The sequence below is a fragment of the Alexandromys fortis genome, unplaced genomic scaffold (assembly GCF_014885135.2).
Source record: "Alexandromys fortis isolate MF-2015 unplaced genomic scaffold, M_Fortis_MF-2015_v1.1 scaffold_86, whole genome shotgun sequence".
Taxonomy (NCBI): domain Eukaryota; kingdom Metazoa; phylum Chordata; class Mammalia; order Rodentia; family Cricetidae; genus Alexandromys; species Alexandromys fortis.
Genome location: NW_026067965.1, coordinates 6255852 through 6274958, shown reverse-complemented (window position 1 = coordinate 6274958; position 19107 = coordinate 6255852). Strand labels below are relative to the sequence as shown.

Sequence of the window (19107 nt, the reverse complement as noted above, 5' to 3'; positions counted from 1 at the left end):
CTCCCCCAGTCTTGCCTAAGCAACTCCCCACGATGAATTTTGGTGTTCAGCTATGGGCTGCTGATACACACATGCACACACACACACACACACACACACACACACACACGCATGCACGCAGGCGCGCAATCTGAGTTTAGCGAAGAGGAGGTGTTTGTGAAAATGTAAATGCCATCTGAATGAAAGACATAGTCGCCTTGGCAATGAGCCCCTCACATTCTCTTCACAATTGCTGTTCACCTCACTTTTCATTTCTCGGCATTGTTCCACGCACACCACCATGATATTCTAAAGCCATAGATCATTCCATTAAGGCTATATATCTCTTGGGGTGCAGTGGAGTTTGTGAAGATCGTTTCAATATCGAAGGGCTTCCAAAGTTTTCTGATTGAGTTAGTACAAATAGAGAAATGAATGAAAGAAAATATATCTCCCCTTGAGATCTCTTGGATAAGGAGATCTCCACACACAGGCAGATTCATAATGATGTCTATAAATCCCAACACAATTTAATTTGTCTTTCACTTATTCCAAATCCTCTGGGGGAGGATGTAAGGAATGCAGCAAAGAAGAGATGGTTCGGGTTACAATCTCTCACTCCTTCTTCTGCCTCTGCATGCCAAGAAGGAGACAGGGGGGCACATCCTGTGAGAATATCAGGTCTTTAGAAAGTTGGATCCCTTTTGCATAGGCCAAAAGAAATAATTTACGTTTCTGAGAATGGCAGAGGAGAGAGAATAACTGACCTGTGTGGTCCAGCCTGAGGTTTCAGGTTTCACCGAGAGCCATCCCAGGATCAGTGTCCTACCACACCATCTCAGCATCTCTCAGACTGTATCAGAAATGACCTGATCAGCAGCCACATACTTGTGGGCTAGCCTTTAAAATTATGTGGGACTGCCTGGTCGAAACTCAATATTCAGGAAGCAGAAGTTCTTCTCCATACAAGTAAACCAAACAAAAGACCCAAAAACACCTCACTAGCCCCTATAAAATATGCACTTTAGATTAATTCTGTTCCTTTGTTTTCTCAATGGCATTGATGATGAAATTCAAACTATTCTTTTTAGGTTCAGCTAGCCAAAATTCCATCTAAAGCTTAGCCCTACTCTTGCACTCAGGAGAGAGGATGGCAGCAGCTAGCCATGTGTGCAATACAGAATTTCCTGGGTCTGAACACATGGAGTGTTCAATTGATCACGGTCACTTCTTTTCAATTTGTTTGCTCTCTCTTTCCTTAACACACACCCCTGGTGTAAGGCTCTTCTGAAACAAAAGGTTCACTTGTATTGGTATTTCTATCTCCAGGGCTGTTATTCACAAGGATATTAAGAACCACTGTGACACATAACTGTTTGGGTATAAGGGTACATCAAAAGAAATTTACAGAGGAGTTAAGAAATAAGCACTTTTTTTTTATTCTTTGGAGGTAGAGTTATGGTAGTCCAGATTAGCCTTGAACTCACTAAGTAGCTAAGTATGACCTTGAACTCTTGATTCTTCTGTTTCTGCTTTCGAGGTGAGGAATTTATTTTTTTTATTTTTATTTTTTTTAATATTTATTTATTATGTATACAATGTTTTGTCTGTGTGTATGCCTGCAGGCCAGAAGAGGGCACCAGACCTCATTATAGATGGTAGTGAGCCACCATGTGGTTGCTGGGAATTGAACTCAGGACCTTTGGAAGAGCAGGCAATGCTCTTAACTCCTGAGCCATCTCTCCAGCCCCCAGTTGATCAATTTATAAGAAAAAAAAATGCAAGACAGGGCTTAGATTCATTGGCTGGGAGCAATAGATTATTCAATATCTATATAAATTGCTAAATAACATTAAATAATTACGTAAAATACTAAATAATTAATATATTAAATAACTATGAAGTGGCACTTAGGGGATCTGCCAGTAAAATTATGAGTCAGTGAATAAATGGACACATTATCATTTCACTTTTTCAAGAATTAGAACCCAAGTCTAGTTTTTTAAACTTTTGTAATTTGTTTTCTTTACACTACTAAAGTGCTCCTGATCTTTTGTACTGCACACTTCACCCTCAAACGTTGCTTAGATTATATCCCATGGCCAAGTTTATTTCTTCGTGGTTTTAAAGGCATGGTGAAAGGAAAATCCTTCTAATATGGAACTGGAACAGTGAGGCCACTTAGGGCAGAAGGATAGACTTCAGATTAAACACAAGTCTCCCTGTTTTCAGCCAATGTATACTTCTACCCACAGGCTCTGATTTCTCCTCAGACGAGAACAGGCTCCCCTGTACATTTTATAGGGATAATGATTTTTGCAGGACTGTGGCTCAACAGGACACATCCACTGCTTGGAGTTTCATGTCTTCTCTTCACTGCTCTAAGAAGTGTATCAAGCAGTGACATGTCTCAGATGCATCACTGGATGAAGTAACATTTTAACAAGGGCCCACAGTTTTCAATAGAATGAATCTAAAACGTTTCACAAGAAACACACTTTGAGAACTGTAAAAATCAGGCATGGGAATGGTTGTCTTTTGCTCATGGAAGCCGTAGCTGTAAGAATGACATCATCATTTTTCATTTTTGAAGTGTCAAACTGGCTTTCAAAGGTCAACCCGATTGTGCTTTAAACGCCTACAGGGGCGTGGACTTTGGGTATCTCCCCGTAGTAGTTAATACCTCTTGGCTCATTGTGTATAGAACACAGACATTCCTGGACACTAAATCTATCCTAACCCAAGTTTAAAGCAAACAACCAAGCAAATGGATATGACCTGGCTCAGTGGAATTCACCAATTTGTATTAGTTAAGTAAGTCATTTAGATATTCAAGGCTCAAACTTCAGTGTATTGCATGACATCCAAACATCTTCTCTCGATAGTCTTTTCAGGGAAGAGCACACCAACTGCTTAGCCGAACCAAATGCTCAGCCCTAAAATCATGAATAAAGATAACATTATTCAAACTGGGAAGATTATATTTAGGAATATTACATATATGTGTGTGTGTGTGTGTGTGTATGTGTGTATCCAACATAACAACAAAAAAGAGGCCATGAATTTAAAAGAAATTAAGGAGCAGTATGTAGGTGGGTTGGGAGAGGAAGAAGGGAGAAATGATATAATCTCAAAAATAAAAGAAAAATTAAAAAATATTTCTCCCATATAGTTACTACATATTGGGCTATTGACCGCCATCTACAGTTCTCCAATATCTTTTCCTTCAGTCCATTGAACTCCACCATTTTGAAGAGAAAAAAAGAAGTCCACGCTAAGCAACCTGTTGAGCAAGTCTCGTTGATCATCTTGCAAGCCAGCTCTCTGTCCTCCTGTCGTACCTTCATGCTGTTCTCATTAACTCACCCTCTTCTCTTCTTTCTTCTATTTTGATGAATGATCTGAATCACACTTTCTGAGACCTTCTTGGGGATATTTGTGCAGTAAGAAGGATGGCAATTGTTTTTGTGACCTTCTATGGGAGACTGGCAGGTTTTTGCGAGCCTTTCAGTCACATGACAGAAGTCCCTGGCTTCTGTTTGGCCCTAGTAAAAGTCTCATCATTGTTCTTCCTCCAGAGAGGTAAGCTATACGCATAAGTATGTATTGATTGAATCACAGGCTATGGGAGCACTTGGCCTTATGTGATTACGATACATCTAAACCTCTAAGGTCTTTCTTCATTCTAGTTTAAGAACAGCGGCGTCTGCTCTCTGACTGGTTTGCTTATATTTTAAGGGGATGAGAATGAATGCAAGCAGCATAGAAGGTAACTAGCGATTCCTGCTCCTCATCCTTCCCTGGAAGTGCCTGGAGCTGCACTGGAAGTACCTCATTAGTTTAGTTAACTTAAAAAAACCAAGGAAATAATACAGTATGCCCTTTCCAAGGAAAGTGTTGAATCTGCGGCAGACTTGGTGATGGTGTGAAGAAACTGATAAACACAAAGCCCGGGCAACCATGCTAATTGTTCTGGGTGATGATGGTAACATGCTCATGGTGGGGGGCTGTTGAATAAACTGCTGGTGCCTCTTGGAGGAGAGGCGGCATCCACAGAGCTCTGATCTGAAGAAAGCAGAGGACGAAGAGAGAATAGTACAGCGCAGGCAAGCTGTCCAAAACCTCCCCTGACCCCAGAACTCAGGCCCTGGGGGACATCAGAACTGTCCTTTGCTGTCCTACACAGACTGAGGGGCAGCCAGAGTTGCATCTCATTAGCAAGAAGCAGTGGGGAGCAGTTCAGCCTTCTCAGAGGGGAGATGGGTGATAGGCAGCCAGGGAGAGCATGCTGAATAAATACAAGTGTGTGGAATTTTAAAAGTCTTCCCCTCTTGCCTCGCTGTAGGTGGCTGCCTCTCAAGGTCTGGCAGGCACCCAAGTGCTGAGCATTACCTCGGCATTTGAAGATAAAATGAGTGCAAAAGGAATCGGCAAGGCTGCGTTTTATGCGGCATCAACATGAAGGAATGCCACGGGCTGGGTTTTGCTCACCCTGTTAGCATGCAGAATGATTTCGAACTATAGAACGCTGCCTTTCCCCATCCAGGAAAAACAAACAGAACAAAAAAAGCAGAACTAATTAAGATCGTCATATCTCAATAAATATGTAAATGAAAAATGCAAACAAAGAAATTCTATTTATCACATCATAAAGTTGCAAATTGCTGTACAGGCTGGCTTGGAAGAATGGAAAGGAATCGAGTGTTTTAACGGCTTTGCTTGGAGACTTTGTGATCCATAGGGTGCCTCCATAGGGTGATGCTTAAGCAGGAAAATGAGGTACTGGCCAGGACAAGATTTGAGCTTGATTTTTCCAGTTGTAATAGAGAGGAAAGGGGAGGAAGTGCAGTAACCGTCTTACTTACCTTTGCCTTGCTCTGATAATATGCTCTAATGGAAGCAACCTCCCAGAGAGGTTTATTATGGCTTATAGTTCTAGAGAATTATAGTCTGTTCTTGCAGGGAAGACTTGGCAGCAGGAAGGACATGCTTTGGTGTTGAATGCTGGCTGGTCACATTGCTTCCACACTCAGGAATCAAAGGGCAAACATGGAATGGAGCATGGCTGTTTAAATTTCCGAGCCCGTTCCAGGGAACCACTTCTTATAGTGGAACTCCACCTCCTAAAGCAGTAGTTCTCAACCTGTGGATCACGAACCCTTTGGAAAGGGGTTGCCTATCAGATATCCTGCTTATCAGATATTTACATTACTATTTGTAAGAGTAACACAATCAGAGTTACGAATTAGTAACGGAATAATTTCCTGGTTGGGGGTCGCCATAGGAAGGTTGACAACCACTGTCCTAAAGTTTTATGGCCTTGCCAAACAGCACCATCAACTGGAGGCCAAGTGTTCAAAGGCATGACTGAATGGGGGGTGGTTGTTTCACATTCAAACTTCAGGAGTAGATAACTGAGTTCTTGTGCTGTGACATTTGCTTCTGGTTTTTCAATTTATGGAGTAAAATAAGAGCGCCATTTTATACGTTAATCCAATGAGGCTCACAGAAGGCCGATTTTTATTCTAGACATTGTGCTTAGAGCTAAAATTCAAACCCTGTGTTGAGTGGCCGATTCCAAGTTTCTGTGTTGTTTTTAATTTATACGTTTCTCATGTGTCACAAGACTCCTTAGGATCACCCAAAGTAACTTTTGGGTGTGTGCCTAGAAGACATCAAAACAACTGTGTCTTGAAAGAGAAGACTAAAAAACTATTCAGAGATGTCTCTAGGTGGTTTCCACTTCCAGGTATTAAAATACACTCTCTCGAAAGGAACTACAGTTAGATTTTTGTATCATATTATTTCCTTTTATTTATTCTCAATTATATTTAATTCTTTCCTGATGAATTCGTCATCTTTGAAAGGGGAAAGAGAAAGGATACCAGATAATAGCTGGCACCCAAATATTGCTGAAGATACTGTAACCCTGGCTTACTGCACATATTTTGAGCTAAGGGAGTAAAGTTGAAACCTCTAGAGAGATAGTGTCACCCCTGTAATGCCGGTGCCTTTGTTTTAGAAACTGTTCTCTGCTTTTTAGCCTTGTAGAATGTTGCCTTTAGAAGTCTCTGAGCATCCGGACTGTGTTTTGGTTCTTGTATGCAAGACTAACATCAGGGTGAGACTATATGTAAGGATGAGGGATTATTAGGAATGAACAAAGAGTTAATGAGGTAGGAATAGACTGGTACCTATTAAGTACTTCTCACTGCCCTGTCTCTGCACAAAAGAACAGTGAAATTAGCATCCTTCCAAATAACAAAATGAATGCTTAGAATTACTTATTACCACTGCCAGTCATCAGACCGAAGACACGTGACTTTCAGAGATCAGTTAAAGGAAACACTTGAGCATGTGGGTGGGAGGGAGAGTCTTTCAGGAAGAGAGGAGAGGAGAGTTCTCAGAAAGGTTTCAAAACAAGATGACTTGAAAGCTTTGCTTTTCTCAAGAGAAGATCCAGGAATGTCAAAGATGTTTGTATTGTGTTTTGGTAGATTTGAGTGATTTTGTTTATAGGAAATGAAAAGAGAGGATGGGGTAGAATCTGGATAGATACTGCTACTCTGCCCGCTTTCTGGAGGATAACTGCTGGCTACAGTCTGTCTTTAATAGTCCTCTCCTTCTTTCCATTTCTCAGCGTTCCCTTCCTTCCCTTTCGACTTCTCTTTATTTCCTTTCATGTTGTCTCGACATTTCTCTCTTTTTATCTCCAGTAGTATATTCATTAAAAAATTTTCTGATTTTATCTTTCAATTTCTGAAATATGAACTTGATTACTTCTGATGTTCTGGACTTTCTCAAGCTCTTCCATATGCCTGCCTGCATCTCCCTACTTAAAAACAAAACAAGCACACAAGCTTCTACATTTGGGGGTGTTGCCTGTGTGACAAATTTATTGGATAAACCAAGTTGATTTCACAAAGTAATTAAGTTTAGCATTACATTATAATCAAGGCACATTCCCCAATTTGGAAGACAGATCTTTGTGTTTTCATGCTCATATCTTTTCTGCTGTCACTGGGCATGTACTTCCCATGGGTACCATTTCCAGATCCAGCCGTGCTGTCTGACATGAAGAAGGCTCGGAGTTGCGTGGGTGAACGGATGGATAAATACAGAGGACTTCACTCTGCTCTGAATCGGGCTGCTTGTATATCTGACAGCCGATGCGTCCCTTTGATCAGCAATTTTATGTCTTTCTGTAGTTAAATTTTTTATTTGTCTTTGAACTGTGTGTTTTACCATTGATAACTTTTACTATCATATCTAATATTTTCCAAACACATATTTAAATTCTAATTTTATTTACTTCACACTTGCTCTTTTATCTTTCTTTTTTGATCTTACTTTTAAAATCAGTTATTATTAGTTCTTTGGGAATTTTGGATAATTTGTTTTGAACATATTCACCTTCTCCCCTGGATCCTCCCTGGCCCTTCCCTATCTACCCAATTTTCTGTCCTCTTTGTTTGTTTGTTTGCTTTTAGCCCATCAAAGGAAGTTTATGTTGGCTGTATACTCTTGGATATGATATCTCCCTTGAGTATGGGAGGCCTACCAGAGGCAGTCTTGCCTTCCATCTTGCACCAGCTGTCACTCACCATTCGTTCCTCAGCAGACTAGAAGAGTGATTGTACAACATTGAAGGTTTTTGAGAAATGTCATACAGAAACCTACTACAGTAGAAGCCGCCTACATCTTATACATACACATATAGAAAATAAGTTAAAATGGAATCAGCCTGTTATAGGATAATGAAGCTACTTAGATGCCACAGTCTGACTACTAAAAAGCCCAGGGTCTAAAGTGGGTCATCTTTCCTTTGGTTGCTTTTTCCCCTTCTTATCTGTTATCCCTTTTTTGTCGTTTGATTTATTCCGTAGCATTTAATGTAAATTTTCCAACTCTGACTTCCTTGTCAACTGACATTTTTTTTTCTTGCAATTTCTGTCGTAGTTCTTGTTGCTTCAAATACGACTGTGCCTCCCATAGCTTTTAACCACGTTCAGCTTCCTTCTTTGATGTTATTCTTCTCATCTTTTATCAGCAGTTAGACTCGGAGTGAATTGTGAACAGATTATATGAAGGTATGAACTGAATACCAAGAATAAGGACTTGCGCCGGGCGATGGTGGCGCACTCCTTTAATCCCAGCACTCGGGAGGCAGAGGCAGGCGGATCTCTGGGAATTCGAGACCAGCCTGGTCTACAGAGCTAGTGCCAGGACAGGCTCCAAAGCCACAGAGAAACCCTGTCTCGAAAAACAAAACAAAAAAAAAAAAAAACAAACAAACAAAAAAAAAAAGAATAAGACTTGCCTAGGAAGTTAAGGGTCCAGAATAGATTGCATTTTTGTTTCTTGAGACTTAGTGTTTCTTCCTGCTTTGAACTTCTGACAGAAGTTACCTTCAAATCTTTATATTTTAAGTTGACAGTGAATAGACAAAATACCAGGTCCTGATTTTCCATTTTGGACTCTTCTTCACATGAAGACATTCGGAATTACTTGTTTCGGGTGCAAAAATCTCCTCACTTTACCTCTTTTTTTATCCTGTCACATACTTTGATTCAGTGGTAAATTGCAGATTTGTAAGTATGCTTGCTATTTCATCCAGTCCCTGCATCCTTGAAAAGTAGCTTAGAATTCCTATTTAAAAATCTTTTCGGTTGATCAAAACTGTATACTACTGTTGTGGTTTGAACAGGAATGGCCCCTAATGGTTCGTGTATTTGCGTGCTTAGGGAGTGTGGCATTAGGAGGTATGGCTTTGTTCAAGTAGGTTGGCCTTGTGGGGTAAGTGTCACCTTCTTGGGGGAAGTATGCCCCTAGGGTTGTGCTTTGGGCTTTCAAATGCTCAATCCAGGCCCATTATCCCTCTCTTCCTGCTGCCTGTAGATATGGTTAGAGAAGCTCCTTCTCCAGCACCATATCTACCTGCATGCTACCATGCTTCCCACCATGACAATAATGGAGTAACCCTCCAAACTGTAAGCCAGCCACCGTTAAATGTTTTCCTTTATGAGTGTTGCTGTGTTCATGTTATCTCTTCACGACAATGGAGCATTGTCTAAGACAGCTGCTTTCTCTCATAGTAGCTTAGCAAGCTGGATAACTAGAAAAGTGTGCAGCCGTCATCTCTTATTATCCACATTTTATTCAGTTTAATCATTCATGGTTTTGAAACTAAGGTACTTTCCTAGTATTCGTTAATGTCATTGAAACAATTCATTTACAGTCCTTTTATCAGTTCTGGAGTTTATATAAGGAAATTGAAGACATCCATGATTCTCCACTAGCTGAAACCAGAAGGTTTTGCTCCCATATTCCTCCTGTATTGGTGCATGAAGCAGAACTCCCTGCACCAGACTTTCGTGTCTGGCTTCCTATAAATAATAACTTCAGAATAACTTTTGTTTAGAAATTCACTGTTTTTATACACACTTTGATTTGTTACTTTCTGTCAGCTTACATATTGTCTAATTTTATGACTAAAACTGCTATATATAGTGATTGTGTTATGAATGCAATCTTTTTTTAAAAAAAACTTTATTTAACCTTGTTTCATGTACATTGGTATAATGATGTCAGATTCTCTGGAACTGGAGTTACAAACAGCTGCGAGCTGCCATGTGGGTCCTGGGAATTGAACCCTGGTCCTCTGGAAGAGCAGTCAGTGCTCTTAACCACTAGGCCATCCTGCCAGCCCCCAATCTTTTCTTTTTAAATTAATGTTTAAACTAGTTAATGCTCAAATATCAAAACTGCACACACACACACATACACACACACACACACACTCACTTTTGTATGTAGACATCTAAATTAGCTTTATTGTTCTAAAATGTCCTTTTATTTGCTTTAAAAAAAAAAACATGATCCTGGCATTCAAAACAATAGTTGCAATTCTTTTCCTACATTATATATTCTGTGTTTTGAATTATTAAATTTATTATTTTGTGTGTGAGGAATGTACATGTGGATATCAAAAGGCAATGTGGTTGAGTCAGTTCTTTCCTTGCTGCTGGTCCCAAGGATCTGTCAGGGGTTGTCAAACTTGTCAAACTTGGCAGCAGGAACTTCTACCTGCTAAACTAGCCTATCTGCCCAAAATACCTGGGTTTTTTGTTGTTGTTGTTGTTTTATTTTTTTTTTACAAATTTTACCACATTAATTTTGCTTTGATTCTTGATGTTAAATTTAATTTGATTGCTATGCTGTTTTACAACTATTAAATTACATATGGTGGTGGCCATCAGTCTTTTGATTGCGTTAAATGTCGAGGTTAATTGTAAGAAATTGACAGCTTCACTGATTGGTTCTTCATCATGACTGATGGTTTCTTTCATCATTTGGGGGATAGGCTTTTTATCCCTAGGTAATTTTCTTCTCTAGCAAAGTATTAATTAAGCAAGATTTTCTTTTCCCGTTCTCCCTTTATTTCACACAAAGGTCCTTCTGAAAGATTGCTTCTGCTTGTCACACCCATACTTAGAAGCTATCTCAGATTTTAGCACTTGAGGCAGCAGAGTGCTGCTCGGATGGAGCGCATTTGGCAGCATCGGATGCTATTCTTTGGTTGTTGGTTGTTTTTGAGGGTAGAATAGTCAGCAGTGTTGTAGGCAGCTAAGGAGTAGAGACCAGCACACGTCAGAGCAAAGAGAATGGAGAATCCCAAGGTGAAGAGTGACCTTGTGCAGAGGCTGAAAGAGGACCAAACTGTAAACAGCTTTCTCTGGCCGCATTTACCTATAGGCCAGTGTCAGTAAGAACAGGACACAGAAATAAACAAAACAGACCTGCAGATTTTATAGTAGAGTCCGATATTCATAGGGTCAGAGAGAGCTAGGAATGGCGTGAGTGGATTAGGCTGCTAATCACTGTGTGTGTTGAATTTTATAGGTTAAATTAGATGTCTGCTGATATGATTGAGAAGAAAGATAAAAAGAACATATAGGGGAGAAGGTACAATAATATCTAAAGGCAGAAAAAAAAGGTCTTTCCTGTTAGAGTATGGAAAAAATTAATTATGCATCACAATGTAATAAGATTCATGATGCATGTTAATTATGGCAGAATTTGGCGTTTAGAAGGCAAAGTTGGAAACTGATGTAATTATTGCCTGCACTAAGAAAGCATGGAATTACAGAAGGGTTTTTGGTTTGGCTTTGTTTCAGTTGTTGTCTGCCCTTCCCTGGTGATTTAGAAACTTTATATAACACTTTAATATACAGTGACTTACGAAAAAAATCTTACCACGCCACTTTATGGTAAATAAAACTGGCCCTGGCCCTGCTGCATTCAGTCAAAATCTGTGCAAAGGTACATTATATTGCATAGGTACTAAGCATATTTAGTCTTTTGTCGTTATTCCTTGTAAAACACACTGCAACAACAATTTACAAGATATTAACAACAATAAGGTAGTTATGAGAAATTTAAAGAATATGAAGAGATATGCATGGGTGATATGCAAATCCCCTGGTTTTTTTTTTACTCAAGATAATTGAAAATCTAGATATTTAGTATTTTCAGGAAATGCCAGTTACAAAGAGAAAGCTTATAATGTGATTTTTTTTTACCTTAAATATCAGGAAACTGACCTGAAAATTCACAGGTGCGTTTTTTTTTGTTTGTTTGTTTGTTTTTTTTTGGGGGGGGGGATCTCAGTACCTTACTTAGTTATTTGGAGGGTCAAGTCCACTGTGGATGATTCTATCCCTGGACTGGTAGTCCTGTGTTCTATAAGAAAGTAGACTGAGCAAGCCAGTAAGCAGTACCCATCCATTGTCTCTGCATCTGTTCTGACCTCCAGGTAACTGTTCTATTGAGTTCTTGTCCTAGATTCCTTAATGATGGAATACAGTGTGGGCATGTAAGTCAAATAAATCTTTTCCTCCCCAATTTGCTTTTTAGTCATGGTGGTTTGTTGTAGGAATAAAAACCCTAACCAAGGCAGATAGAGACATGAATTCTTTAAGAAGAAAGAGGGAAGGAAGGAAGGAAGGAAGGAAGGAAGGAAGGAAGGAAGGAAGAAAGGAAAAGGAGAGAGGGAGGGAGGGAGAGAAGGAGGAAAGACTCCCCAACCTGTTACAAAGAACACACAAGGATTTGTAGTTTTGGGAAATAAAATAACAACAATGCTCAATAAAATTCTCAAAAATAACTAGTGTGAATGTAACTACTTAACTTGATTAACTGTACAATAGTGCACATCTTCCTTTATATAAAAAAAAAGCCCTTCTAGTGTTTTAGAAAACTGGCAAACCATTTTCAAGAATGTCTACACATTTTGACCAGCAATATATAAGAAGTTTAGCTGATATCCTCTTTGCTATTTTGTATTATGGCTATTTTTAGCTTTCAGTCTTAATTTTCATTTTATCATAGTCTTCCCCTAATGACTGCTGTTGATGAATATCTTATGCCATACATATATCTTCTTCATGTCATCTACATATTTTATAAATACATTTTTATAATTCATTTTGAGAGTGCCTTGCAAATTCTAAATGTAACTTCCTTATCAAATGTGTACTTTGAAGATATTTTCTCACACTCAGTATATTGTGCTATTTCATCTTCCTGACAAGCTTTTGCAGACTAAAATTTTGTTTTTGATGAAGTCTAATTTCTCTGTTTTTCTCCTCTTAGAGATCATGTTTTGTGTAATTTCTAGGGATTCTTTGTTTAGGCCAGTCTCACTTACCTTTGCCTAGATATTTATATTTGGAAAGCCTTGTATTTTACATTTGAACCTAATCTCCATTCTGAATTAAATTTGTATAAAATATAAGATTTATGAACATTTTTATGTTTTGTTAAGAAACATACAGTTGCTTCAAAAAAGGCAATATTCTTTTATTCACTAATTTTCATTTTTGTAAAATTGCAATCAATGGCTTTATTTGTGTGCATCTACATCTGGGCTCTCTGCTGTCTTCTGTGCTTGGTGTCTGCCACTCTTCCAATTCTGTACTGTCTTGAGCACAGCCACTATGCGTACCTTGAAATAAAATGATCAATCTGGAGTTATAGCTCAGTAGGTAGAGTATCTGCCAAAAACACACAACACTCCAAATCTGCTGCCTCATACCACATGAACCAGGGATGATGGCTATAATTCAAGGTTGTAATTATATACCTGTGATTCCAGTACCCTGAGGGATGTGGTGGGGCTAGGAAGGAAGATCTGGAGTTCTGGTCACCTTGTCAACATAATGAGTCCAATGCCACCCTTTTATATGATTTCTCATCTAAAAACATTGGTAGAAAGCAATGGTTGAATGGGTATTTCCACTTTTGTCTTGTTTTCAAAATCATCTTAGGTATTTCTTGTTCATTTTCCTTTCTTATAAACTTTGGAATGGTCTTCCTTTTTAGTCTTTACTATGTTGAGTTCCTAAAGCCTTTTCTGCTTGCTCATTATTGTGAACATCTTTCTTTTCTGTGATCTGCCTCTTAAGCCTGTTGTATGGCATGTAACTCTGGCATGAGTCTGGTACAGATTTTATTAGATTAATATTCACTGCTTCATTTTTAATCAATCATTATGAATGATAACAGTTTGTTACTGTTTGGAAATTCAGTTATTTACATGTCTTCAATTTTTCTTACATCATAGTTGTAGGAAGTTTGGGAACTTTGATTATCTTTTACACAATCCCAAAAGGACAATATTTTTATATTTATCTGTGCATACACTTTTAATTTTCTCTTACATTGATGCCTAAGACTTCCAGTTGAATAGCAATATAAAATTCTCTTTTTCTTCTTCATAAATTTGACAAAGAATCAAACTTTAACCACTGTGCTCAGTCATACCTGATTTTACAGGTACTCTTTGTAAACATAAGGGACTATTGGTATTTTTAAGTGTGTTTTTTTTTATCATTAATGAATACAGGACTTTGTCAATTGTTTCTTGAATACGTGCATATGATCATGTAATTCTTACACACTATCCTATTAATATAGTGGATTAAATTTATTGATTTTTAAATATGGAATCAGGATTGACTCTCAAGATTTAACTTCATATGGTCAGATTTATAATTATCCTATGTAATACTGAATCCTTCTTGCTATTTTAAGAATATTGCTATTTTAAGAATAACATATTTTTATTTATGAGGAATAGAGGTTTGCAACTGTCTTTTTGTTTACAATGTCTAGTTTGGGTATCTGTGTAATACTAGATTTATAACATGAGTAGAAAATATTCCCTCTTATTTTGTAGACAGATTTATAGAGAACTGCTTTTTTTTTTATTTTTCACATTTTTCTATTGAAAATATCTGAGCCTACCATTTATTTATTAAGACATTTGGAATTATGGCTCTAGTTTTCTGAATAGTTCCAGAGACAGTCAAATCATCCATTTTACATAAGAAACCCGTGGTTGTTTTAATTTTCATTGTTTGAGGGAATGATCCTTATCATTTCTTGGGTGCTAAGTTCACATATGTAAAGATCTTGCTATTTTTATTGTTTTTTATATCTCCTTATCTCTTAGATGATCTTGGTTTATTTCTGATACTTTCTTCTTTAACAATTTTATATTACAACAATATTATATATATTTACAAACTGCCATCTTTATTTAATTGTTTTTGTATCTTCAGTTTGCTTGTCTTCCATTAACTCTTGCTCTTATTTTAGTTTTTTCTTCTACTTGCTCTTCATCTCTGTATCTTTTATGTTTTTTTTTTTGCTTGCCATAACTCATCCATTATACTTTTGACATTAAACTTTCTGTTGTGTTTGCTATGTGGGTTTTCTTATTTTCACTTTCTAACCCAGACTTGCTTAGAACTCATGGCAATCTTCATACCCCATTCTCCCAAGTACTGGGATTAAGAGAATGAGATATTACAATATGATGGATTTAAGCATTCACTGCTATAAATTTTCTTTTGATACCAATTGGTAATCTGTGTCCAACCAATTTTCACTTAGGTTCATTTTACATGCTTTTTAACATACTATTTTCTTGCCCTTGAGACATCTCCTTTGGCCTTGTTTAGCTGTCTAATTGTTAAGGAAGAGTGTTCAACTGCTATTGCTTGTCTTTGAAGTCTATATCATGGCATTATAAACTATGTATAGATGTAAAATGGTTACTCTAGTCAAATCAGTCATGCATATATTTTTTTATTTTTTTAGTGTGTGTGTGCATGTATGTACATATGTGAGTGTGTATGTACATTGCGTGATGGGGGCACCAAGAGTTTCCTTGTTTAAGAAAGTTCACCCCACCGTTTAATTTTATCAGCTTTAGTCTTCAGGTTGTAAATTTGCTTTGTAGGTGTATTTTTCCTTCAATAACTGCTACTTTGCACTGTTTATCTTGTATCTAGCATTCTACAGGGAACTGTATTTTACATCATTAACAATCAGTATTATATTAATTGTGTCATGAATATCTATAAAACTTTAGAAGCCAGAGTTTTGTAAAAAGCAATTAAGAAAATAGCTATTTAGAATTATTTGTAATAAGGACTTTTCAAACTATCCCTCACATACATTCGGCAACTTTTTGCCTCTGCTGTGTTCTTTTGCACATTTTAGATATTCTGTAGAGTAAAGTAGATATGAATTTGGTGGGGCATGAGCTATCTTTTAATTTCAATTAAATTGCAGCAAGCTCTGGTTCCAAACAAATTTAGTAACTATCTGAGATTGCCATTTAGAGGGGAATTTTTCAGTAACGGAAAAAGTTATCCAAGGGGTCTCTTAGCAGCAGTTATGATGAATGTGTTAATAGAAATGTCTCATTTTCTTGGATGTTGAGAGCATGAAAGATTATAAATATAAGGAGTTGATTGTATGAGTAAAATATTGGAGAGGCATCAAGTCTGATGTATGTATCTCAACAGGATCAATTTATCAACTCCACTGTAGTAGGAGGCTCTGAGTTTGTGATTGACTGGAGCCATCTCTTTTTGGAGGACAAAGCCTTTATAGAGTAAACTGACCATGTTTACTCCTAGAAACTGAACCCCATTTGAAAGCCCCCCCATTATCCCTCTGATATTTGTGTTCCATTAAGGAGCAATGGAGAGCTGCAGCAAGGTCCTAAATTTAGAAATGGGGCACATTTTAGAGAGATTACTAGCGGCATGCATTTGTTTGCAATAATCATTGCAGTAACCTGGGCGGGAAGCAGCATATTTAAATGCATAATTTTCTTCTGTACTGTGCTTTGGTGACTTCTGCATATCCACCTTAGAGAAGTGGAATTAAATTTTGTTGACTGACATTATTTCACAAAGCATGCTGTTAGATAGCGTCTTTGTGTTTCTTCACTAGAATTCACCTCAACTCCTGTGATCTCTTTTTGAGGGTTTTCTCCAAAGTCCAGTAGCCAGGATTTGAAATCAGGCTCTTGATGCTTTGTGGCACTGCCACCACAGTACCTAGGGTGACAGCAGAAGAGTTTCAGGCAGTCAAGGTTCTCGATGAACAGAAACTACCTTAAAGCCAGGTAGCTTTTCCTTTCCTTTATTCAATGGCTTTATTACCGACAATCCAGTCTGTAAAATATAATGGCCACTTAATGCAAGGGGACTGTGCAAACAAGACTTGTATTTCTTTCCCCTTTTCTCCATTTGCGTCTTACCAGACCTTCAGTTTAGGCAACAGAGCCTGCGGAGAGCACTGGGGAGCTCAGATCAGTCAGTAAACAATTAAGAACCTGGCCTGATTCATTTCCTAAGCTAACGTGAAACCACGCTACTGATTACCCACTTGCATTGTTTATGGAGAGGCAGGTGGATGAACAGTGCTGCCTGATTTATGAAGTGCTTGCCTTCTATAAATCACGGAGTAGAAACCCAGCATGCTGCTAATCCTAATTGGTTAAGTCCTAAGTAGGGAGAGATTAGAAAGTCTTCAGGTAGCTCATGCAAATGAGGGCGATATATAGCTGCTTGGGAGGAAATTCCCCCGGTTCACAGTATGCAGTAAAGTCTTGGGTCCATTGCGGCTGCTCCCTCTTGTCTCTTGCTGCTCAGCCCCTGGTGATCACCCGTTGTTGATAAATTAGAAAAAGGGGGTTAATCATGCAGAAGTATCAGCATAGGGGAAACAGGATGCTGTTTCCTTGCTTGCTCATTTATTAATTTCTGTCTGGATTAATTTCTGTTTCCAATAAACCATTCATCATGATGAAGGTGAGCTATGTGAGTCCCACAGTGTGATTTGGTAGAAGGAGTACTGTTAAGTCTTGGAGTTCTCTGTACTTTGATTCTATTTGGGTGGGGACAGAATGGCATCTCATACATTCAGTGACATCCTTCTGGATGTGACCACATGAAGCTTAACCTGTCTTGAAAGTTCTACATATATCAGACTATCTACAGCATCTGGATGAAAATGTGCAGACGGACAGCAAAGTGCAGTTTTAGTTGGAAGAGGAAGAAAGGAATCCTAAAGACTTTGAATGGTATCCTGATTACTCTCAAGGGAGGAATTACAGAGGGAGAGGTGTGACTGAAAAACTTAACAGAGGAATGAGACTTGAACTCACAGCAGCTGGGGCTGTCTGCACATAACCTGTAAAGATGAAGCCAGTTAAAATTCCAGTGTGAATGGGGTGGGAACTCATGTGCCCCAACCCTTGTTGAGGAACTACTGGAGTGGATGGTGGCTGGATGAGGAAGAATCGGAATTTTTATGAGTGTGGTCTCTCTTAGGCTTCCCGTGGTTCAGCGGAGAGCCCCACATCCATGCACAGACAGGCAACACAGGTTGATCTTATTGGGTTATTTAGAAAAGAATATGAAGAGTTGGAAAGAGTGTAGTAGGGAGTCTGCGAGAAGTTGAAGACGTTAGTGAGAAATTCTCAAAGACTAAATTCCAACAATACTCAGAAAGGAGGATTGGCTACCCGCTTCTTCCATACTGTAACTTTCCTTTTTTTCTGGCTAACTTATCTTTTCCTTCCTCCTCCACTCTCCGCCACCCTGTGCCTATTTCCCTTTCCCTATGTGCTTTTCCTTCCTCTCCTCCCTCATTCTTCCCTTTGCTTGGAGGAGATGAACTACAAGTGCAGCAGCAGCAGCACCACCAACAGCAGATCTTCTGAGGTTGATGATGAACCATCCTGCCTGGAAGAAGTCGACTACAGTGCAGATAGCAGCTCAGACCCAGAGCACAGCTTCGCTGAGCTGGACCGGCAGATCCAGGAGTGTGCCTTTAACAAGGATGAAGAAGAGGAAAAAGAGGAAGGGACAGGGTGGAGAAGATCTGTTCCCCAGTCCTAAGGTTCAGCACCAGCTCTGTGTCTCCAGCCACTGGACTAATGGCCATCACATGGCTTCTTTATATTACACATATATAGCACCTAAGCCAATAGAAAAGCTAGTTTGTGTGGGCGTAGCTATCCTTTCTGTTTTTGCTGTTCTAGCTTTACTAGGAATAGAATCTGGATATGTCACAGATTTTACAGCATGCTATAATTTCACTTATAATTGGACATGGGTGATGGTTTCAGGATTGCCATGGATCCTTTTTAGACTGATTTCAGCTCTCCACCAGACCCGGGCCTGACACAGTAGGAGACTATAACCAGAGAAGAGGGCTTCCTTTCTGGGTTCTCAGAAAGAGTTCTAAACAATTCATTTATCCCAAATAGGAATAGTTTCTCAATACTATACCATTTGAGCTTGAAGCACAGACATGAATCCTACTTAGACCCTGAAAGGCTTGGCAGTTCCTCAGGTCCTGGGTGACAAACATAAAAGCATTGGAGACCATGTCACAGCAAGTATCGCCTTTGATGTTCTCTAACAATGTACATTTTACAGAGGTTGGAAAGGCCAGAAACTGGACTCTACAGTAAGCAACATGCTGACTGCTCTTCACGGATTTTACATTTGTACCTCTTAAGCTGCTTAAACATAATAGATATAGATGATGTGCTGGCAAATCCATACATTATGGAGTTACACAGATGTGCTTCATATTTTACATCTGGCAGTGACTTGTTCTTGAAAGCTTAAGCAAGTGATTACCTCTCCCTAAACTTCAGGCTTCCTCATATGCACCATGGGAATGGACATATCTATATCACAAAGTTATGGTAAAGATGAAATGAGATCATATATGAAAGTGTGCAACCTGGCA

General features: G+C 38.7%; 1 protein-coding gene across 1 annotated transcript in view; it reads left to right on the top strand.

The window, feature by feature from the left end:
• The window catches only part of Agbl1 (AGBL carboxypeptidase 1), a 659915-nt gene extending 641670 nt beyond the window's left edge, over positions 1 to 18245 (top strand). The window contains exon 23 of the mRNA XM_050153973.1: positions 18035 to 18245. Coding sequence (XP_050009930.1) covers positions 18035 to 18245 — 211 coding nt within the window. The remainder of the gene's footprint in view (positions 1 to 18034) is intronic.
• Positions 18246 to 19107: the final 862 nt, after the last annotated feature.